Source organism: Scleropages formosus, chromosome 9, assembly GCF_900964775.1.
Source record: "Scleropages formosus chromosome 9, fSclFor1.1, whole genome shotgun sequence".
Lineage (NCBI taxonomy): Eukaryota > Metazoa > Chordata > Actinopteri > Osteoglossiformes > Osteoglossidae > Scleropages > Scleropages formosus.
Genome location: NC_041814.1, coordinates 6,457,730 through 6,481,824, shown reverse-complemented (window position 1 = coordinate 6,481,824; position 24,095 = coordinate 6,457,730). Strand labels below are relative to the sequence as shown.

At 40.8% G+C, this 24,095-nt stretch overlaps 1 protein-coding gene across 5 annotated transcripts in view; it reads right to left on the bottom strand.

The window, feature by feature from the left end:
* Positions 1–6,076: 6,076 nt before the first annotated feature.
* LOC108930594 (phosphatidylinositol 3-kinase regulatory subunit beta-like) overlaps positions 6,077–24,095 on the bottom strand; it is a 50,117-nt gene continuing 32,098 nt past the window's right edge. For 2 of the 5 annotated variants that reach the window (XM_018745931.2, XM_018745932.2), the window contains exons 5-16: positions 20,017–20,160; positions 17,669–17,867; positions 16,745–16,830; positions 16,089–16,185; positions 14,850–14,948; positions 13,459–13,639; positions 13,118–13,243; positions 12,885–13,027; positions 12,568–12,744; positions 12,370–12,441; positions 10,340–10,513; positions 6,077–10,006 (exon numbers count right to left, since the gene is read on the bottom strand). In XM_018745931.2, coding sequence (XP_018601447.1) covers positions 9,817–10,006; positions 10,340–10,513; positions 12,370–12,441; positions 12,568–12,744; positions 12,885–13,027; positions 13,118–13,243; positions 13,459–13,639; positions 14,850–14,948; positions 16,089–16,185; positions 16,745–16,830; positions 17,669–17,867; positions 20,017–20,160 — 1,688 coding nt within the window. In that variant the 3' untranslated portion in view covers positions 6,077–9,816. Of the gene's footprint in view, positions 10,007–10,339; positions 10,514–12,369; positions 12,442–12,567; positions 12,745–12,884; positions 13,028–13,117; positions 13,244–13,458; positions 13,640–14,849; positions 14,949–15,593; positions 15,700–16,088; positions 16,186–16,744; positions 16,831–17,668; positions 17,868–20,016; positions 20,161–24,095 lie in introns of those variants that run through there. The other 3 variants (XM_018745934.2, XM_018745933.2, XM_018745935.2) reach the window with 3 other exon arrangements.

The following is a 24,095-nucleotide window of genomic DNA, read 5'->3' as shown; positions in this document are numbered from 1 at the left end:
TTGCACTAAATCATAATCCTAGTCTTCACTTAGTATTTATATGCTGTAGTCAGTAGTTGACACAAGTTGTGTGCAATAGTTTCCCACCATGCGATGATGTTCGTGTAACACTGCTGCTTGTGAGTGTGAACACATACATGTTTTGCGGGGATTTTGTGTGTCTCCATTGCTGGATCACATTGAGCCTTCAGTATCTAAACTTGTATTCACATTACAGTATTAATGGTTTCATCGTATGTAGTAACTAAATCATGTATTTGCAAAATTATTTTGTTTCTATAATTATGGATCAAGTAAATATCAGAAAAATGCTGCGATGGAGGGTCCCAAGCCGGGCTGAGAAAGAAGGAGGGCAGGGCATGGGGCTAGCTACCCCACAGCGAAAAACTTTGCCAGCTACAGAAACGCCAACAAGGAAACTTCATGACATCTTAGGTCTTAAGGAAGCCTGGAGAGCCGTTGTTGGCAGCCTATGCCCCAGGAGGGGTGGAAGGCATCGGAAGAAGAAATATCAGAAAGTGACTTTGTACCGCTTCATTACTGGAAATATCCATTAAAAGATGTCAGTATTGATACCTGTGTTCTGTCAGAAACTGTAGCATTGATCTAGTATATCAGTGTTACCACCCTCCATTTCCTACATTGAAAAAGTAGCGCTGTATTTCCTCTAGTGGGGGGCGCGGTGGCGCAGTGGGTTGGACCGGGTCCTGCTCTTGGGTGGGTTTGGCGTTCGAGTCCCGCTTGGGGTGCCTTGCCCTTGCGGCGGACTGGCGTCCCGTCCTGGGTGTGTCCCCTCCCTCTCCAGCCTTACGCCCTGTGTTGCCGGGTTGGCTCCGGTTCCCTGCAACCCTGTATGGGACAAGCGGTTCAGAAAGTGTGTGAGTGTATTTCCTCTTTGTTTCAATTTTAAAGTGGGCTGAAGACATCATTGCAAAACTGTTCAGATGTAGGAAATATGATGACAGATGACTCATCACACTCATCACTTTTTAACTCTTGCTTAGGGGCGTAGCCAGAGCTTTTTTTCAGGGGTGGCCAAGTAAGACCCAGTGATTTCATTGGGGTGGCCAAAAAAGAAAAAATCACAACTGACTGTGACATGCTGTACCAAAAGCAAATTCTACAGAATTTATTTATTACAAATGTACACAAGAAATTACAGTGGCAGTACTTAGAAATTATAATTTAATACAATCCTTATTCTACATTATTTGTGTATTTAGATGCTAATGATGCAAACTGGGTATTGCAATTTTTTTTTATGTTTGCAGATACAAGTCAACTGATGTAACCAACATACCTGGTGGGCAATGACTAATTACATGAGTGTTTCTGCTCATCTCTGATTCTGGTCTGATGTGTGTTGTAGAGCTTCTCCACAAGCTCCCTGTTGGACTGTATCTTTGCTTCCTCCTTGTCTCTCTTAGCAACACAAATTTCCCTACTTCTTCCCTCTCTGTAGCATTCATTTCTCTGTCTCTTTGTCTTCTTTAGTTTTACTTCTACTAGTCCTCATGTTGCCTGAACCGCTTGTCCCATATGGGGGGGTCACAGGGAGCCAGAGCCTAACCCAGCAACACAGGGCACAAGGCTAAGGGGGAGGGGACACACCCAGGACAGGACACCAATTTGTCATATGGCACCCCAAGTGGGACTTGAACCCCAGACCCACTGGAGAGCAGGACCCAGTCCAACTCACTGCACCACCACACCCCCACTACTAGTCCTCAGTTTGTAAAAAAGGAAAGTATTTTCCTATCTTCCCCTGCTTTCCTTTTCATGCTCTACAGTTTAGACAAACACACTTATCAAGAAACTTTTATTATCATTAAATTGAATTGCTACTTAGAAAAAACGGACAGACTCATAATATAAGCCTACGATGTGGTAACGTTTATGTGGTAACATTATTTTTAAAAATTAGCTAGCTAGCAGTTGCAGTAATTTTAGCTAACATTAGCTAAGTTGTGCGATATTAAGCTAACTTTTGTTTCTCATGATGAAACATCGCAGTACCTCAGCGTTAACAAACTTTAACGAAATGGTAGTGAAATGTGGGTAAATAACACTGATTTTACTCTCCTGATCACCATATCCTCTTGCGTTGCTCACTTACGCTGGACTTGGCTGGAGTAACGGTACCGAAGTTCAGTTTTACCGCTCCTACTCCTCCCTCCTACACAGAGGTTTGTGCCGTGCAGGCAGTTCGCAGCTCTTCGGCCTAATAGCGCCACACACTATGTGCGTCATACAAGTTTGAGTGGTGAAAAAAAGTCATCTGTCAGTGTTGTCAGAGTGCTTTGCACAACAGGGGTGGCCAGAGCGGTGGCTGAGCTTCAGTCAGGGGTGACGCTGACCACCCACGGCCACCAAGTAGCTACGCCCCTGCTCTTGTTCAGGTGTCCAGGTTTTGTTCTCCTTACACCAGGTTATGTGTCATTGTGTGTTGATCTTGGGCACAGGCATCTTCTGAATGGCAGCCTTGTCATAAACTCCAGCTCTGTGATACAGCATGAGACACAAACTATTGTGGCCAGTAGGTGGGGTTGTGGTTAAAGCCATTGTCTTCTAGGTTCAAATCTCACTCTGCTGCAGTACCCCTGAGAAAAGTGTTCACCATGAATTCCTGCGGTAAAAATTGCCCAACTGTGTATGTAAATGAGCAAAATCATTGTACCACAGCCCACCAAATTGACATTGTACAGTAAGTCTCTTAGTAGTAAAGCATTCGCTAAAAAAAGACTTTTGATGCAGCGTAAAACTTCTGAACAGTGTAAAACACCTCTATCACCACGAGAGGGACTCCTTTGCTTTAACTGGATGTAATTTAATCAACAGGAGGTCTTGCTTTTACCCAGAAGATATGTTGGTAGACCTGCAGCTGGGTACATTTTATCTAAAAATGTATCTACATATTTTGATTCAGAATGATTGCTCCAATGCTCATAAAACATGTCTTTGGAAAAGAACGGTACAGTTACACATATTTCACTGTACTGTGTGTTTTATTACATTGTTGTCGCCTCCTGCTACTACTGCACTGGATTCACTAGGCTACCATCATTCAGTGAGTATATTTTATATGTGCACACACATCATTAAAATAACTAAGGATTGATGGAAGGCTGTTAAATACAGTACACTTCCACCCTAACTTTTGAAAAGTCTTATTAAAGAGTTTAGCTCTGTTGAAAAATTAAGCTATAATGAATTAAACATTTGCTGTAAGACATGTCTTTGTTCCATTTTCATCAAGAGCTCATCCAGTGCAGGGTCAGTATGAGAAAGGGAAAACGGGGAAGGAATGCCAATTTGGTTCTTTACTGACATGAAGCAAAACTAAAGTCTACTTTAAATTGATTGAAAAAAGTACACCGTGTTCCTCCTGTGCATCAGGTGCCACAGGAAAAACTGTGAAATTCAGAAATGAGAGTGAGTTGAAGAAGTATTAAAAGTTGTTTAAAATACCAACTATGTGTATTGCATAAAGTGCATTGCATAAACATGTTTGTCAGCATCTGGGTACATTGTTTCCAATCAAAAAGGTTTAGTAATACTATAGACACATCCCTCTGTTAATTTGCTGGGTAGTTTCTGTAAGAGTTTTGGGTATAACTGTACGTATTTAAAAATAAAAAAAAAAGAAAAAAACAGACACGGTTACACAGCCTCCTCACAGTGCTTGAGCTGTTTGGGTGCAGGTTTCAATCAGTCTGTTCTCCCTGTGTCTGCATGCGGTCCAGGTGAACTGGACATTCTAAATTGTCCACAGTGTGTGTGTGTGTGTGTGTGTGCATTTGGCTACCCTGCAATGAACTGGTGTCCTGTCCGGGGTGCACCCCATTGAGCTTAGCGCAGTGATTCCGGGACAGGCTCCTGACTGCCGCAACCCTCACCAGAACATGTGGTAAACAAAAGTAAGTAAATAAACCTGGAAAAACTTGTCTTCAAAAATTCATAACTTCCATGTTCTTCTCATCAAGTACCAGTGTAATGGTGAGTACAAGGTAAATTTGAAATGTAGCTGTCTTTGGGTTCACCCATCCTCACACTATCCACCTTCCTGGAAAATCCCTTTGCTCCTTGTCTGTAGTTTATGCACAATGTATGGTCACATGTAGAATAAACTCTGGACCCTTTTTGTTCTCTTCTGCATGAAATAATGAATAATGCAGTGACACACAGCCTTATAAGAAACAACTGAGCATCCAAGTGTTCAGTTACTTTTGGTCCCTTAAAATAGGCAGTGTCAATGTATAAAAAGGCCTGATATAAAGATCCTCCTATTAAAGTTGAGAGTATGAACATTAACCTCACAGTCACTGTTTCATTTCAAACAATGTGCTGGAATAGAAAGCAAAATCAACAAAATGTGCCACTGCTCAATACTCACAAACGGTGCTGTTGAAGCATCTTGCTTTCCATTTCATGCAAACAGGACTGACACACGACTGTTATAGTCCCCCAGTTTATTCATAACCGTTGCAATGTCTTCAAAAGCTGAGTAAATAGAATCTAAGGTGCCCCAGGAAAAAGACAAAGTTGAACAGGTGTGCATGCTTTTCAGTTGTTTCATTATGTCACATCCACATTAACCACAAATGTTCTCCATTTCTATGTATGTAGCACATACTGGCATTAGAGAGCCAGGATCATCATTTAATGTTAGTGCTCACTTTGGTGTCCTGTAATACACTCAAATGAGCTGTGCAAGAGCAATACAAAATAAATTAGACAAATTAAATGACACACTTTTTCATATTTTTATTTCATTTTAAGTACCATACAAAACTTAAAGTACCAGTCTAGGACAAATACAGCATTGGCATGAGTTGCTCAGCTTTACACTGAAGAAACGGTGCGTCTGAAGGCAGACTGGAGACAGAAACAAAAAACAATAAGTGCATCAGGATTGTGCACACATCACACGCAGTACAGTCATACTACTGGACACCTCTGCAGTGCTCCCTCTCAGAGTTTGATTGCACTTCTATGACAAACTGTTACTCCAAGAAACCTCACTATGCCTTTCCATCATCTGTGAATTTCAAAACGTAAAATATCTTAAAATACTCTGACTAATGCAACAGTTTGACAGAATTTCCATGTCAATACTGACACTTCAAATTATTGCCAATAATGAAGGGTTACAAAAATCGCTTTGCAATATTGAAATGAGCCATAATTACATAAGAAATTAATTTTAAAATGTTTACAAATACATGATTTAGTTATTACGTACGATGAAACCACTAATACTGTAATGTGAATACAAGTTTAGATACTGAAGGCTCAACGTGATCCAGCAATGGAGACACACAAAATCCCCGCAAAACATATATGTGTTCACACTCACAAGCAGCAGTGTTACATGAACATCATCGCATGGTGGGAAACTACTGCACACAACTTGTGTCAACTACTGACTACAGCATATAAATACTAATTGAAGACTAGGATTATGATTTAGTGCAAACTAAATTATGATCATTTGGCAGACTGATACTGGTGCCTAGCTCACAAGTGGTGCATTGGAATCTCACAACCCACTGCTGAACAACAAAAAGCAGAACACTTGTCCTTGCTAGGCATATGATTACAAGGTGATGCATATAATTGGTGTGTCAAACCTCTGTTGCAACATGCACTTAAATTTCAAAATTTTTACTTGCATTCTATTTTAAGTAGAAAGACACTGTACGAACCAAGTATTTTCATACATGCTGTATTCAGCAGGTGATAAAACGGATCTTTCCGCTTCTCAAATGAACCATTATAGAGGATGTCCCTATGGGAAAAGCTGTGCTTTGAAGCGTCCTTTTCATTTTGAAAACAGCAGATGATATCAGATTCTTCTCTCAAGGGAGCACTGTTTCACAAATAGAAAAACTAAAACTCAAGCAATCTTCGAAACGTCAACATAGAAACTTTATATATAAAACAGGAAAAAACTAATCAAGTTTTCCTTTTCTTTCTACATAACCTAAAAAGAATTTCTCAGTTACTCTATTTGGTTAATTGGAGATTGTAAACGTATATTATAAACATATGGAAGAAAATATTCAGACTAGCTTATTTAATAGAATCTGTCAGGTTATAATGAACAAACAAATGTACAGATACAGACATTTAACAGCTTTTTTAAAAAGCTGATTTCGGACAAACCCTATCAGGCACCTTTTTAAGTCTGGCATCTTTCATACATATAACTGATTTGACTAGGAGTGTTCCTGACTCACAGCTTCCTTTAAAGTCAGTACCCTTATGAGTCAATGAACAGCAAAAACAAGCAAGAAATCATAAAGCAAACAAAGAGCAAAATAAAGAAAAAAAAAAAAATCCTGCAGTGCGTCAGGGTGCCATCCCAGCCTGCAGCTCACTAGATGTTTCTATCATGTCTTTGTAGTGCATTCAGCTCTACGTGCTCCTTTCATGTTCATCTGTCCCATTTATCCCATTCAGTCTCACCAGCTGCTGAGCTAAACCTATGACATCTGCCAAGGGACACAACAGCTGGGTTCTCTTTTTTTCACGGTCAGTCATCCTCCCATTTAGCTTTCTAAACTGAAAGGATAAGACTTCCACAGCTTCTTTGAATAATTTCTCTCATTCTACAGACGCAGGCACAGACAGAACACGTGAAGATGTTACCTGTCACTCTCTTCACCTGGCTCATTACAAGACCAGCTGCGGTCATCTTGGCATACTTTTATGATTTCCAATTATTTTGCACATTGCATGCAAAGCATTTCAAGTGAAATAAAATGTACTTGTTTACGGATCTGTTGCATTTTTCTATCATTGCACATGCCAAGAAGCCAAGAAACCAAACCAGTTTCTCACCAGTTCGCATCAGCCTAAACAAGTATCGCTGTAAGTCACCTATCCCAGTGCGGCCCACCCATCTGCAAACAAGCAAAACATACTTTGAGCGCGATAATACGCTCCAAGGAGTAGGACTGCTCCAGAGCAAAGGACTTGAAGCCACTCTGCCTTTAACTGAGAGATGCAACTTGTTTTGCTCACTGGGCTGGACAATTTAAAACAATTCCAAGAACATCTAATGCACCAAGAAAAATGTAATAATTTCAGCATGTACACTGTACACCTTTAGCACCAAAACATCATTCAGCTCTTGCCCAAATACTTTGAAGACCTGAAACTTCTCAACATTGTGAAATGGTTGTGTGCAGAAACACTTATCTGACACTTACTTGAAGTCCTACATCCATTAAATATTTTAATACTTAACCAATTAATACGGGAGTACAACTTACACTTATCCACGTTTATTTCATAATTCTATTTTTACTTCAGCTACTCTATTTTAGTTACGCATACAATTTTGACTTTTGCTCATCAATGGTTATGTTTTTTAGCTGGATATCACCCTAAAGATATGCTAAACCCTTAATATATGCTAAAGTCATCATGTTCCTAATGTTCTTCCCACATACTACTTGCTCACCTGTTTTACACTGAGTGAATAGTCAGAATAAACATCTGAAATGTTAGACAACCACCAATATAGCTGGCATTAGAACAATTAAATTAGTGGTTGTAGTCGTGGTGATATATATAATGACATTGGCATTAAGGCCTATAAAAAAAGCTGAGTACACCTACAATATGCCTCATGTTAGGTCTGCCTGGTTGCAGTATGCTGCAGTACAAGAGGTGGAACACCTGATACAGGGAAATTCCATTCAGTGAACAGATAGAGTGAACACACCATTAAAACAAAACAAGAAAGGTTATACTGTAAATTTGGGTCGTTCTTTTGTTTTCTTACTTTAAAAAAGTCCTTGCTTTTTAATTTTCCATTAACAACCATCTTTTTCAAAAGTCTAAAATGACTTCAGACCAAAACAAACCTCCCTTTCTTCAACACAAAATAAAATAGTTAGCAAGGAGGATAGTTTTCAGGAAATAAATCAATACTTGGATTTGATTATTTGGGGCATATTCATAGTGGCACCGCTTTACAGAAACAAAAAAAAGCAAACAAATGCCAGCAATCAAAAAAAGTATCAGCAAAAGGGCAGAAGGCACTTCTGACATCTCTGGGTGTGGCCTCCACAGACCATTCCCTAAATGCACTTCACTCTCAATAGTAAAAACTGCAGCAAATGTGTCCACAACACAAAAGCACCTTAAACTGCCTCATCATTTGCATCATTAATACCTGCAACTGGTTTTAACATAATATATACAGGATTTCAAGAAGCCACTTGGCTCTAAATATCTGAAGGTATTTTCAAAACTCTAATTTATTTTAAACTGCCTTCTGCAGCTCTGTGACTACAACTCACTTATGTAAGCTACATGCAGCCCAGACATTCATCCATTGTTCACCTGGCTGCCCAAGGCTCAGCTACAAGGCAGTAAACTGCTTAAATATGAAGATCCAATTTAAAGTGCCTGGATCAATTCAATATACTGTGTGTCCTTTGTGTTTTGTAATTCAAATTATGGTGCTGATGTTTGTAGGTGAGACATATATAGAAAAAATGTAACCTCATGACAGAAAGAGATACAACCTTAGCATTATCTGAAGGTCAGGGTCTCTCCTCTTTGTCAATAAACAGAAATCCTGCACTATTTGTCCATACCCTACAAATCTATAATTTAACATTACTAGAAACAAGTGCTTACATAACATCTCTGAAGGAAAATTTCCATGCAGTCTTTTATAAAGAAAAACCTCTCTTGCCTCATGTTCAAGCATAGCTCTCATGTTCAAGCTTATGATAAAGAATTTTTTTTTTTTGCTACATGAAATACATCCTTCATTTGGCTTATTTTAAACTTGATATCAAGTGTCCTCCAGCATATTGCTCCAAAGGAGGGAAAAAGGAAAAAGAAAAAAAAAAGAAAAAACACTTACAGGCTAAGTCTGTTGAGCAATCAGCCAAAGTGACAAAATGGCTGCATACTGTGCTCCAGTTGTTGCATGATGTACTTCTTACATTAAAATGCGCTACAGCTTTATATCAGCTTGTGTCAGAAAGAAGAATGGAAAAAGCACAAGGGCATTAGTAAAGGATTTCTGCAAAAAGGAACAACGTCTTTCAGTGACACTGCCTGCATTTAGGCTGACAGTCAAAAATAATGACTTTTCTGTACTGTCCACTGTTAGACCACTGTTTTCTGGGAGAACTGGTACATAAATATGAAGAAGGTAAATGTCGGAAAGACTGAGAACAATTTATTCATCCAATGTTCAAAGATTAGTGGCATAAAACAGAAAACAAAAGAGAAAGTGGAAATGACTAAAACAAGGCTGCAGGGTCTGCCTGTATGTTTGTCTCCTACAAGATCAGACCACAGGTACTAGTTGCTCCAAGACTCTGGTCACTCAAACCTTAAAACTGAAGAGGCCACCTTTCTTCTTTCCCTTTGTAGCAACCATCTCAAAAAAAGTTCTCCTCCCCACCACAAAGGATGAAAAACTCTACAGCAGCTTTCCCACAACAGAAGATATCTGTACAAGTCTGTAGTCACTCAGTTCTTTTTTCCTACTTTGTGGATCTACTTAACTCAGGCAGGATACTTTAACTGGTCTAAGAAAATAATTTATAGTAATCTAAAACTTTTAAACAACATTTTAAATGAAGGAGCTCTACAAGGTTAGAACCCCGAATGCTGACAGATGTCTTATCGGTTTAATGCTCACATTACAGAACTCCACGAAGGTTTGTATTATATGCTTATTTTTCAGAAGAGTCCTTATAATATGATTGTGGGGCATCTGACTGAGCAGAAAAGGTTAACCTTGAAAATCAAAAGGGACATCATTTTCCTGCTTCGTGGATTTCATCTGGGTTGCTGAGTGAAGACAGGACACGCGAGGGTTACATTCAGCGAATCGTTGTGTTGAACCAGGGACGTGTGCTTGTAATGGAGAACCAGCTCTTTCAGGGAACTGTAAAGGTTGTATGGCTCGGCGAATCCATATCCGGTGCCAGTCTTAAGAATCACACAGTGCTTGACGTCCCCATCCACACTACAGCCAGAGATGCACAAGAATACAAATACAAAAGAAAAAAGGCAACGTTGTGAGAAAAAGACTTTTTGGGGAGAAAAAGGCAAGCACTATAAATTGTCCTAAATTAGTTTTTAATTCATAGTGTATTAGACACATTAACAGTTTCACTTCACAGAAAGTGGATACCTGTGACCTTACGCATGCACTTAAAACATTTTAAATTACTAATAAAATCAAGCTAAAATTCACTTAAAGTGAAGGGAGATGGCAAGCAGAGTGAAATTTATCAGACTTAACAGAACAAAGTACAAAGAAAATCAATATTCTTCCACAAGGTCATGTGACACTCACACTACGGAGCAAGCAAAGGAGCCCTTCTGTGTTTGGCTTTCGCGAATGAGGAAGGTGCCATTGCACTTGTCCCTGAGCATCTCCTCAGCCTGGGCACGTTTGATGTCCCCCACGTACCAGGTGTGCTCGTCTTGATGTGGGAGGTCTTCCTCATCGTCCATCGTTGAATACAAGCTGAACAATGGGAACCGAAAAGGGGAAAGAAGCTCAGTTATGTACCCCCTCTATATACAATGGCTCTTCAGCTTACGAATATAACTGGGACTATAAATTAGTTCAAAATTCATTGTGTTTGTAAATCCAGCTGCACTATTACCAACTAATTAAGTCACAAGCAATAATAATTCTGTGTTTAACTGACATCTACTGGCCTTTTGCATAAATACAGGATTTTTTCACTGGAAAGTGTTCCTATTTTGCAAATTTATAACTTGACCATTTGCAACAGGAGGAGCAAGCGTACATTCTAAACAACAAGAACAAAGTACATTAAGGAATAAAAAGATGTTCAGCACCATCTAAAACCTATATAAACATTATGCGTGAACTCATCAACACACACACAGTTTGAAGCCGTTTGTCCCAAGCGGGGTCGCGGAGAACCAGAGCCTAACCTGGCAACAAAGGGTGTAAGGCTGGAGGGGGGAGGGGACACACCCAGGACAGGAGGCCAGTCCGTCACAAAGCACCCCAAGCGGGACTTGAACCCCAGACCCACCAGAGAGCGGGAACTGGCCAAGCCCACTGTGCCATTTTCCTCCCCCGAACGCATCAAAATTTCTTTTAAAAAAAAAAAAAAAAAATCACTTCAGGAAGATGTCAAGTAAGCTTTATTAATGACTAGTGTGTGATAAAAGACCACTTTGATTATTAAAAAAGAAATTATATTTCAACATATACCAAAGTGACTTTGGACAGAAATGTGGGCTATATGGAATAGGGTAGACACAGATGTCATTTGACCATAGCGCATTTCAGCTCTTCTGTTTTTAACAGGCTTCTGCACATCACACCTCTTTTATTTCATCCCAAAACAATGAAAGTGGCATATTACAAAACTGAAACAGGAATCAGTATATATCTTGAGATATAAGAGAAGACCAAAGTCAGCTGTAATCTGACAAAGTGCTTAAAAAAAAAAGAAACTACTTGTGTAGGAAATGAAAAAAAAGCGAGGATTCTATCATCTTCATACTGGTGCAAGGGCACACTTTCCAAGAAAGCTCAGGGTCCATTCATTCCATCTGAAGCCAGAATTTAAAAGGTGAATAACGTTAAAATCATGAGCAATCATCTGCATCCTATATACTTTTTTCCCCATGCCAGGTGGGTTGTCTTCCAGAATGTCAAAGCTCATGTCATTGAGTAGTTTGAAAAAAGGAAGATAAAGCTGCATGTATGCCATAGCCCTCAATCCCACATTTGTAGGAACGTTTCCAGACAGTTGCACAATGGTGGTTACTGACATCAGACAAGCATGAGCTGACAAATTTCTGGTCAAAAACTATGCCAAATTTCTGCAGAATGATTACAGACCATTTCTGACTCATTGTCAGATTCTACATTATGTTCTGTCTTCAAATGATACCCCCAAAAGCCAATAAGTGACATTTTGTTTAATCTGTACAACACGCTGCACTATATGAGCTGCAGGGAGCAGAGCTGATTCCACACAGTTCCTGGCCTGTGCTTTTAAATCTGATTCAGTCTGCATGTTCATCTATTGTTTGTGTGGATTTCTTCTGAGAGTCCAAGATGTGCATTTGTGGTGAACTGGTGACTCTAAACAGTCCATGTTATGTGTTATATTGCTCTGCCACATAGATGGGTGAATGATTGTGGGGAGTTTAGTGCAGTGTATCTGGCACTGTAAATCACCTTGGACAAAGAAATTCATTGCAATGATTAGAGGTGAGAAATGGTTGGCAGAAAAAATGTATTCCTATTTTTCCCACTGAAATAAACACAACTTTGTCAGAAATACGTTTTAAACCAAGTTCTCTCATCCATAGAGAATAGCACACACTTACTCTTCTGTATCATTCTTGATTCCCAACCATTCATTGATCCTTCTCTGTCTAGTGCCCTTTTGTGTAAGCCAACTGAAAGGCAAAAAACAGCATTATCAACAGGTGTTCTCAATATAACTGTTTCTAGGTGTATTCTAAACCAGTAGTATCTAATTAGGTATCCATGTGCCAGGAAAGGAGAGCAGATGCTTAACTTACACTAGGTATTGGTCTCTGATCTTCCTTAATTGCATAAGGTCAGGTTTCAGGCTGTTCATCCTTTTGTCAATCTCACGGTTATCAGATGCCTGTTTCTTCAAGTCCTGCTCTAGCTTCATCTTGCTGTCATGGATCTCAGCCACTCTGGACTTTAGCTTTTCAGAATTGCTTTGGATCCTGTTGATGTTAAAAGGAATCTTTACATCAATTTTCCAGCAATATTCATAAAAAAATTTTAACAGTCTATAAAGGCTTTGGAAGAGCACAGATGAACCATGATTGTGTGTCTAAGTCATCAAAGACTGACGTATGTATACCTTTGGATTTCCTTGTCATTGCCCTCTCTGTGGAATTTCTCAATATACTCCTTGCTGTAGCGTTCCTGTGTCTCACACTGCTCCTCAAAGATCTTGATCGTCTCATTAAATGCCTCAATGGCAGTGCGTTTCATCTGAAGCTCCTAGACACACAGAACACAAAGTACGGGTTTCAGCTACTAACTCAGAAGGCAACACATTGCAAAGCAAATTGATTCCTGGGGTAGGCCTACCTGGGAAGTGCGAGTGTACTCTTCATAAAGGATGTCATACTCCCGACTCTTCTCCTGGTACTGCTCATGGTACACCTTCAGTTGCTCACCTACTGCTTCAATGCTGTCCTCCTTCACCACTTGGTCCTGTGGAAGCATAGTGTCATATATTGAATATTATAGAATCAAACAAGCTGTCATATAGGATGTAGTCTTTCCCCCACAATTTCAAACAGTGCTATATGAATTAAGTTTTAGAGGGGCTGACTGGAAACAAATCTTTTGAAGATACATTTTTCATCGACATAGACTGAGATTTTCAGGGAGCTGACTAAATGTCACCAACTCTAAATGAATTGTACCTGTTGGTATTTAGACACTGGATAGAGAAGTCTTGTGTCAAGCTTGGCATTGTATTGTGCCAAGGACTCATGGCGGTAGTGATTGATGAGCTCCACCACAGACAAGAAGGTCAGGGGCTCAGAGAAACCATACTTGCCCCCCCTGTGGAATATCTTGATCAGTTTGTTATTTCCTCCTTTCCTGTAAGAGATGAAGGTGACGCACCCACACAAGTGAGAGATAAATTCAGATTGTTGCAGATGCTAAATCAGTTTCAACATAGATTAAAAACAGATGATTTACATTTAGTTAGCAGATGCCTTTGTAAAGCAAATTACAATGTTACATAACGTTCAACCCAGGGACCTCCATATTGGAAGGCAACAGTAGAAGCACTCCTCTGTCCTATTTAAGTTTAGAGTTAGTTAAGCATTCAACAGCCAGATTGTTTGTGACAATCTTCAGAGGAGAGATGCAAAAGACTTATTGGGAGATGGAATCCAGCAGGTTTTAAATATTTTTCTTTTTTTTTTTTAGGAATACCTGGTCTGGGTGACACATGCAATTCCAAGTAAGGTGACACTATCCAGGCAACCATGTAAATACAGAAATTAAGAGCTGAAACTGGGCAGAAAGTAGCACAATTTGCATCCATCCAGATCACAGATCACATCCCCGCTTCACAAAATGAACACTGAACATTTACATTTACTTATTATGCAGAAGCTTGTCTCCGAAGTGACATGAAACTCAGAGCAAACAGAGAGCTTACATACACAGACATGATTACCTGAAGCACAGACTGATTGTTCGATACAGACTTTGTCATAGCACATATAATCCAGTGGTTACATATGAGTAAAAAAACTGGTAGATAAATAGGTCACGCTTGGTAAAGGACTAACTTATAAAGGTTTCAGCAACTCACAGATGAAGTGGGTTCAAAAGACCCAAAATGAAGTGGTACATAAAGAGAAAATCGTCATCAAAAGTTTCAGTCTTTAGGATTATGAAGTTTGTTCTGGTTGAGCCTGAGTTTATAACAAGTACATGGTATATCTGGATATATGCGCAGTAGTGTTAAAAACTCATTGTATTTCAAGGGTTGCTTCCACTGTAGCACCTAAATTTCTGAAGCTGCACATCTACTGTGTTTCTCGTATTCAAACTGTACAGGAGACTGCAAAAAGCTTCTGCCAAAGTGGTTGACTTTTCAGTTTGTGGAATATACATGCATACAGCAGTAGACAACATGTATTCTTAAAACAAAAAAGTGAACTTGGGAGCACTGTTCTATGACCCAGCATCTCCTAATAAATGTCTTGCTCCACTGAAGTTTGGAACAGTTCCAAATTCACTCACTCAATCTCACTAACACAGTGTAGAAAGCTAGCTTTCTCCTCATTCTCACCTGAGGGTTAGAGTGTACTCTCCTTGGACTTTGCTAGAAGCATCTCTGACCAAGAATGTGCCATCTGGGGTGTCTCTCATTTTCTCATTCACCTCCTCCCTAGAAAACAGACAAAAAATACATTTCTAAGATTCAAATGTTTGTACGTTTCATGCTGATCTTCTGTTTAGGGCAGGGGTGTCAAACATATGACTTGTAGACCAGATCTAGGCCCACGATCAAGGGGTGCGTTTTTGGTTGTGACTAAAGACTAATTACGCACCACTTGAACTACCACTTAAACCACATTTATGACTAAATTCAAATTAATGTGCTTATGTGAAGTTATGTAGAAAGTCATCTATTAACACAGCTATACCGTTAAATGTTCAATGACACCTTAGCCAAAAGATCAGTACTTTATGTGTCAGTGAAGCAGCAGTCAAGGCAAGTGATATGGTAGCTCACTAACTAGCTTTGATATCAGAACCATTTTCTACGTACATCATCTCCACAACATACAGTTCAGCATGTAGTATCCCCCTTATACATGTGAGAGAGTGCTGTGCTCCTCCATCAGGTACCACAGAGCAATGAAACAGTGGATTAAAAGGGGTGCGAATAGGTGTAATGGAAAATTGTGTGGGGTGAACAAATTAAAAAAGGTTTCATCTGAAATGATGACCACAAGTCTAATAATAAACTAACAAACCTAGGCACGAGGTTTCAGTTTGTAGTTAAAATGGCATAATAATAGAAATGTACCTCTGTATATTTCTTGGGTAGTTTCTGGATACAGCAATAACAAACAAAAAAATATGCTGAATGTAATCGCTCTCAGCTGCCTACTCCATGCTCTCCCTGCTCCCTCCTCAGTTTGAGTTTCAATTCTACCTGAGCTCATTTTGTTGCACCCTAATGGCGGAAAAAAAAAAAAAAAAAAAAAAAAGCAGGACATTTTCACTTTGCAACAGAGAAAGTTCAGAAAATAGAAGGGTGAAGAAAACGTAATAACAAAAAAAAAGCTTGAAAATGTTTATATCTTCAAAAAGTCATACATCAGATATTCGTAACATGACATAAGCATTTTTCTGTTGTTACACGAATGCAGTGTACAAAACCTATCTGCAGCAAGTGCCAATAAATCAGATTCGGTGTGCTACATGACATGAATTTGACATCCCCTGGTTTAGGGTATTGAAGGAATTCAGTGCTTGTTAAAGTTCAAAGCATAACTAAGAAAAAAAATGCAGTTTCTACCTTGAGATGTCACCCCAGTACCACTCAGCGTCACTAAGAAGGCTACTCCCATTGGTGACTGAGGACATAATGGTCTTGGCTGGCTTCGGTGGAAGAGCTGCAAGATGCACAAATTTATGTCTTTTTTAAAAAGCAATTTTCAGTATTGTCAATTTTAACAGGTTTTTTGTGTTTGGATACATATTGCAACATCCCGCCAGATGAACAACTGCAGTTTTGGTGCCTCTCCTGTATCACACTCCAGCAAATTATGTTCACTCTCTGCTGGAGGTCAGTTAAACACGAGTGATGCCAAAAAGTTTACAATCACAAAGTTAAATAACTGTGTAACTGGTACATGAAAATTCATATTCCGTGATATTAGTAATTGTGAACTAACAAAGTTGTGTTACGTTTTACCAGATATTTTTAGTATGATCAGAATGATTTTCTTTTGTTCACTTACCCATTATGGTCCCAGGTCTATGAATAAATGTAAGCGATGCTAGTGCTAATATCCCTTTGCATGTTCTTTTATTTTATGTACATTGAACTTACTGTTAATTGTTTTTAACATATAATTACCAATTTTTGTGCATATTTTATACATCAGGGGCAGATTTAAGATACTGTACAGGAAAAAGCAGGAAAGGACTACATTTTATAAGACTTTTTACCTGGGGGTGTCTGCTCTTGTTCCCAGCTTTTCTCAACCAGAAGTCTCACCAGTACTAGAGCAGGAAGTTCTGGGTCCATTTCCAAACTTTTCAAACAATTTGAAAAGTCAAAAGAAATATCATTAATAAATCTACACCTTCCCTTGGACTGTGTATGCAGAACAAATTTAAACCTTTAAGTAAATCCTGCAAATCTAAAGGTGTAGAGTGTAGTTTAATGACAACAATTTTCTGTCTACACACATTTGTCCTTCATAACTTGCTTTTCTTCCAACTATTCTTCAACCATTTATAAATGCTGGATAAAAAGAACATGCTGTTCTCTCCTGAAATACACCTTTAACTGACACTTGTCAGAAAATCTTAAATCTAAAAGCCTTTTATAAGTGTCTTTGCTGCCACAATTCTGAATTTTAACCCATAGCCATTATTACAACTTTTATGCTCACTTCCCATTTTCCTCTCTCCAATTATGATTTACAACATGTGCCACAAATGAGCATTCATGAAAGGCTACCAGTGGCATCCTACAGGTCCCAGTGGTGTAACTGGTTCCTGCACAGGGTCCACCGTGCCAGATATTTTTAGTCCATTTCTCTGAACTGTGCCTTCAGTGCTCCTTACATGTTATCTATTGCAGTTCCACGAACTCAAACAGTTCTTCAGCAGCCTTTGGCCAGAGTGTGACTATGCTTGCCCAGAGACAACTACTATCATGAACAGTGAAGCCTGCAGCCAGCGATCAGCACTGCAGTCATTACTTCCTCCCCCTTTAGACTGTTCAGACAACACATCTGTGAATCATACATTCAATCAAAAGTATTATCATTTGCTATTTAGTACCAAAAAAATGTTTCATATTGAATTCTATAATAAGCTTACCCCATTGCTAAAGGAAAAAAAACCCTGTCAGTTTGCACTCACCCAGCACTGTTGTGTGGGAGGACAAGCGGGCCAAAGATGTGGCCAAGAGTTGGGATGTCCAGGCCATTCTTGTCAGAGTGCTGGCACACCACACCCAGGTGTCTCAGGAGGTACTGAAGAGTCAGCAGATTCTGCACAGGCACAGCAGGTGACTCCAATGCCTTTATCAGACTGCCGGGAAGTTCAGCTGTAGAGGCTGCTGTGTGCCGAAAATTTCATTCCAGCATTTGTAAACAGAAAGTTATAATGCGTTCCTTGCAAGCCCCATACATTACAGAACTGTTTTGTATACCAGTTGTCACCTCCTAGTCAATCTACTACAACTTTGATCCTGGAGAGCACCAGTCCACTTCATTTTACATACTCCTTGTACTAAAAACATTCAAATTACGGAGTTCAGAAGATAGACTTTCCAGTTTTATTGCATTTTCTTTACAGTTTTCTAAAATTTCTGTCTCTTGTAGAGCAAAAGCCACCAGCATATCCACATCCAGCATTAATTGGCAATACAAGCCACAGAGGTGGAAATAAGAGAATAGGACCACCTTCATTCACCTGACTTCCATACTGTTTACAGCTCATGCCTGATTGTTGACAAGGAATAAGGTGAGAAACGCTGCACATATTTGAGAGGTTTCAGCCAACAATCTACATTGAATGGGAAGCTGAGAAAAGAATGTGTCTCTATTTTCAGCCATTTAGTTTTCAGTCAGTCATTTTAATTTAGCCTGAACTTCATACAGTGCTGCTGGAAAGGATATGAACCATATATAGATGTTCATTATTCTGGTATAAAATATTAAAATAAACTTAGAAAATCGAAATTTTACAATAAAATTATAAAATGAACGAATTATTATGATTTACACATCTGATTCTACTTACCTACTTGCTTTATCAAATGCAGCTTGGAATTTACTTATTTTTACACCAGCACTACTTCCTTTCTTCTATTACTTGAACGATTTCAACAAAATCAACAATCAACAATTGGAATTGCTAAATATAAACCTATGATGTCAGATTTCAAGCAGTACTATACATTAAAATAAAAAATTGTAGTATTTTCATTTATTATAGATATACCCGATTTATTCTAGCCATACCTATTTATGTATAGCTATACATCTTATTTGTTTGTTCAAATACAAACTTAAGAGTATCCTAAAGCTGGGCACTGGGAATGCTTAGCTGACAGTCAGGTTGTGGAGATAATATTTTCTATTGGGAGTAAACCAGGAGATAATACTGGGGGATGATAAATTTAATAGTTTTATGTAAAAATATTTTTTTTTTTTATAAAAAATAAACAAAAGTGCTACACTGCAAAGTAATGCAATCTTGTCCAGGCTGTACACTGTCTAATGACCTATGCTTTCAGGATATGGCAGACCATCATGACCCCGTAATGACCAAGGAGCAATGACAATGGATGGATTTAAGTGTTGCACAGTACTTTTTTTCTATAGATTTGCATGAGGTTAATGATTAATGATAGACTGAAGACAACCCAATTTATTAATAAGTTTAGGGGCATCTGTATTAAGCTTTAATTGATGGTAAAAGTGACTTGAGTTAAAAACTAATCCAAGTCCAAAGACTTCTGGCCCCAACTGTGTTTTAAATTGAGAACCTAGTGCACATGGTTTAAAGCTCACCTCTTTCTGACTCACTTCACCCATAAAGGATAAACCTGTATGCAGCTACTTGCATGATGTAAATGTTTGTTATAATTTTGTGATTAGAAATAGTCGAATAATGGTTACACCTTTTATGCAGCTACTTGAGATGTATACTGGTTTATATGGTGGAATTTGATAAATTAACTGTTCTGTAGAATTATATATCTGTATCCAAGTCTCTCTTTCTGTTGATGCAATGCACTGAATGGTATTTTTCTGTAAGATGTATGTCACTTTAGAAAAAAGAATCTAAATGAATACTGTGATCAAAAGACATTCATGTTATGGGGAGATCCAATTATTGTTATTAATTGGATTAGCTGATTTTCTCCAGAGTGACTTAATGTTAGGTTTGTACAGTAAGCTACAATATTTACACATTTATACATCTGAGGAATTTGTACCGAAGCAATTCAGGGTAAGTACTATGCTTAGGAGTACTGAGCACAAATTGCATTTGAACTTGAGTCCTTTTAGTGGGAGGCAACAGCTCTAACCATTATGCTTCCTGTTGGCTCAATATAGTCATACTTTGATCACCTTGGTGGAAAAAAATGACCGTTTGTCCCAAATCATGTAAAAATGGTGAAATGAGCAATATTTAATACATGTCTGAAATTAGGCCTGTCCACAACTACCATGATGTAACTGATAAGCAATTTTTACCTTCTCTTTGTTGAAAGGCATTCTGCAGGTCTGGGTACACCGCTGGGGGGATAACGGGGGAGGGCAGTTCCTGCAGGTATCTCATCAAGGCTGCTGAGAGCTCATGTATGTCACAAAGTCCAATCTCTGCTCCAGACAGTTCTACTAAAGGACATAATCACTGGTAAGTTTACATTCCTACGTGGCAGATCTGCACATATCTAGTCTTTCTGATATGAGAACACAGATGTTCTTTGTTCAGTCCTTATCTTCTCTGTTGCTCCCGTTATATATTTCTGCTCAGATGGTTCGGAAGACACTTAGACCTGTCGTGTCTTGTTGAGTGTGAAGCTGCTGGGGATGTTGAGTGAGAAGCTGCTGGGGATGTTGAGTGAGAAGCTGCTGGGGATGGGTGTCGGTGCATCTACAGTCTCCTGGATCTCTGACTATCTGTCAGACAGGCCTCAGTTTGTACGGCTGGGGAGCTTCCTGTCTGATGTTTTGGTTAGCAACACAGGAGCGCCACAGGGAACTGTCCTGTCACCATTCCTGTTCACTCTGTACACCTCTGATTTTCAGTATGATACTGTATCATGCCACTTGCAGTAGTTCTCTGATGACTCTGCAGTGGTGGGGTGTATCAGAGATGGACAGGAGTTGGAGTATAGGCACCTGGTGGATAACTTTGTGGAGTGGTGCAGCAGGAATCATCTGCTCCTAAATGCCAGGAAGACCAAGGAGATGGTCGTCGACTTTAGAAGGACAAGAACTGCAGTCAGACCCATAAAGATTCTGGGGGAGGAGGTTGAGACTGTTCAGAAATACAAGTACTTAGGTGTCCACTTGAACAGCAGTCTGGACTGGAGGGACCATACTGATGCTGTGTACAAGAAGGGAATGAGCAGACTATTTTCTGAGAAAGCTCAGATCTTTCAATGTGTGCAGCAAGATGCTGGAGATCTTCTACCAATCTGTTGTTGCGAGCGCCATCTACTTTGCCGTCGTCTGCTGGGGGAGCAGCATCAATGCCAGAGATGCAGGCAGGGTGAACAAACTCATCCGTAAGGCCGGTATCATCACTGGATAGAACATGGAGACGTTTGAGTCGGTGAGGAATAGGAGGTCATTGAACAAACTGCTCTCCATCATGGACACTCCTTCCCACCCACTTCACAGCATACTGCAGAGACAGCGAAGCTCATTTTCTAAAAGACTCATTCAGCTCCGCTGCCGTAAAGAACGGTTCAGGAAATCATTCCTGCCGTTCGCAATAACTTTGTACAACAGCTCACCTCTGTGTGACAGATGAACTATTCAGCACTACTGTTAGTTCATTTTGTTACTACTTCATGATGATTATATTACCGTTTTGTACAACTTTCACTTTGCTGTTGCACTACATACTGTTTTAATTTATTTATTTAATATACTTTTTATTCTTTTATTCTTCCAACTGTATATATAATTGTACATACTTATATTTTTATCTTGTATTTTTCCACTTGTTTTATATGTTTTTTTTTTATATATATTGCAAGTATTTATCTGACTTGTGTTCTGCTGCTGTAACATAATAATTTCCCTTGTGGGATCAATAAAGTATATCTATCTATCTATCTTGTGACACACATTTGAATTCATGGAGCCTGTCAAGCACTTAGACCGCTGCGTATGCTCAGGCTGGTTCCAAACCAGATGACTCCAATCTCATAATGCCATAACTTCAAAACATGTAACGTACACCTTTCCCTATGTGTCGAATAATAGCAGCACGTATGATAGTGAACAGTAGCTGCCTACTCATTTTCCCTGAGAGGGATGTGGACAGGATGAATATGTGCACAGAGTTATATGTTCACTAAGACATGGCTGGAGCAACCTTTTAATCCATGCATGCTGGAACTTGCTCAGACCTCAAGCAGACCTTTTCACTAACAGTCATGAATTATGGCTCTCGGAACTAGCCTTCCCCTACTCGGTTTACACAACACTGAACAACTTGTCGAAACTAAGCACAGTTGGAACAGCCATATCTACATCTTTAATTAAAGAGAATAATGACAAAATCATCACGATAATATGGTGTACTTAATATATCACTGCCATGCAACTATTGTACTATGCCCCTTTTGAGCAGTCACAGCTATCCATCCATCCATCTTCCTCCGCTTATATCCGGGGCCGGGTCGCGGGGGCAGCAGTCCGAGCAGAGTCCTCCAGACTTCCCTCTCCCCGCACACCTCCTCCAGCTCCTCTGGGGGAACCCTAAGGCATTCCCAGGCCAGCCGGGAGACGTAGTCTCTCCAATGTGTCCTGGGTCTGCCCCGAGGCCTCCTCCCAGTGGGACATGCCCGGAACACCTCCTCAGGGAGGCGTCCAGAAGGCATCCAAAACAGATGCCCGAGCCACCTCAACTGGCTCCTCTCGATGCGGAGGAGCAGCGGCTCTACTCCGAGCTCCTCCCGGGTGATTGAGCTCCTCACCCTTCCCTAAGGGTGCGCCCAGCCACTCTGCGGAGGAAACTCATTTCTGCCGCTTGTATCTGCGATCTCATTCTTTCGGTCATGATCCAGAGTTCATGACCATAGGTGAGGGTAGGAACGTAGATCGACCGGTAAATTGAGAGCTTCGCCTTACGACTCAGCTCCTTCTTCACCACAACAGACCGGTACAATGACCGCATTACTGCGGATGCCGCACCGATCCGTCTGTCAACCTGCCGCTCAATTTTTCCCTCACTCGTGAACAAGACCCCGAGATACTTAAACTCCTCCACTTGAGGGAGGAGCTCCCCCCTAACCCGGAGGGGGCAATCCACCTTTTTCCGACTGAGGACCATGGTCTCGGATTTGGAGGTGCTGATTCTCATCCCCGCCGCTTCGCACTCGGCTGCAAACCTCTCCAGTGCACGCTGTAAGTTCTGATTCGATGAAGCCAACAGGACCACATCGTCCGCAAAAAGCAGAGACGAGATCCTGCGGCCACCAAAACAGACACCCTCCGTTCCCTGGCTGCGCCTAGAAATTCTGTTCATAAAGATAATGAACGGAATCGGTGACAAAGGGCAGCCCTGGCGGAGTCCAACATGCACCGGGAACAGGTCTGACTTACTGCCGGCAATGCGAACCAAGCTCCTACTCCGGTCATACAGGGAACGAACAGCCCGTAGCAACGAGCCCCGAACCCCATAATCCCGAAGTACCCCCCACAGGATGCCACGAGGGACACGGTCGAATGCCTTCTCCAGGTCCACAAAACACAGATGGACTGGTTGGGCAAACTCCCATGAACCCTCCAACACCCTAGTGAGGGTATAGAGCTGGTCCAGTGTTCCACGGCCAGGGTGAAAACCGCATTGCTCCTCCTGGATCCGAGGTTCGACTATCGGTCGGATTCTCCTCTCCAGTACCCCGGCATAGAGTTTCCCAGGGAGGCTAAGGAGTGTGATCCCCCTATAGTTGGAACACAATCTCCAGTCCCCCTTCTTAAAAAGAGGGACCACCACTCCGGTCTGCCAGTCCAGAGGCACCGTCCCCGAACTCCACGCGATGCTGCAGAGGCGTGTCAGCCAAGACAGCCCCACAACATCCAGAGACTTGAGAAACTCGGGGCGGATCTCATCCACCCCCGGAGCCTTGCCACCGAGGAGTTTTTTGACTACCTCAGCAACTTCAGGCAGGGTAATGGACGAGTCCCCGGCCTCAGCTTCCTCTACAGAAGGCGTGTCGGAGGGATTGAGGAGATCCTCAAAGTACTCCTTCCACCGCCCGAGGACGTCCTCAGTTGAGGTCAGCAGCGCACCACTTCCACTGTAAACAGTGTTGGCGGAACACTGCTTCCCCCCTCTGAGTCGCCGGACGGTTTGACAGAATCTCTTTGAGGCCGACCAAAAGTCTTCCTCCATGGCTTCACCGAACTCCTCCCAGACCCGAGTTTTTGCCGTGGCGACTGCCAGAGCCGCGCTCCGTCTGGCCCGCCGGTACCCGTCAGCTGCTTCAGGAGTCCCATGAGCCAGCCAGGCCCGATAGAACTCCTTCTTCAGCTTGACGGCATCCCTTACCTCCGGTGTCCACCACCGTGTTCGGGGATTGCCGCCGCGA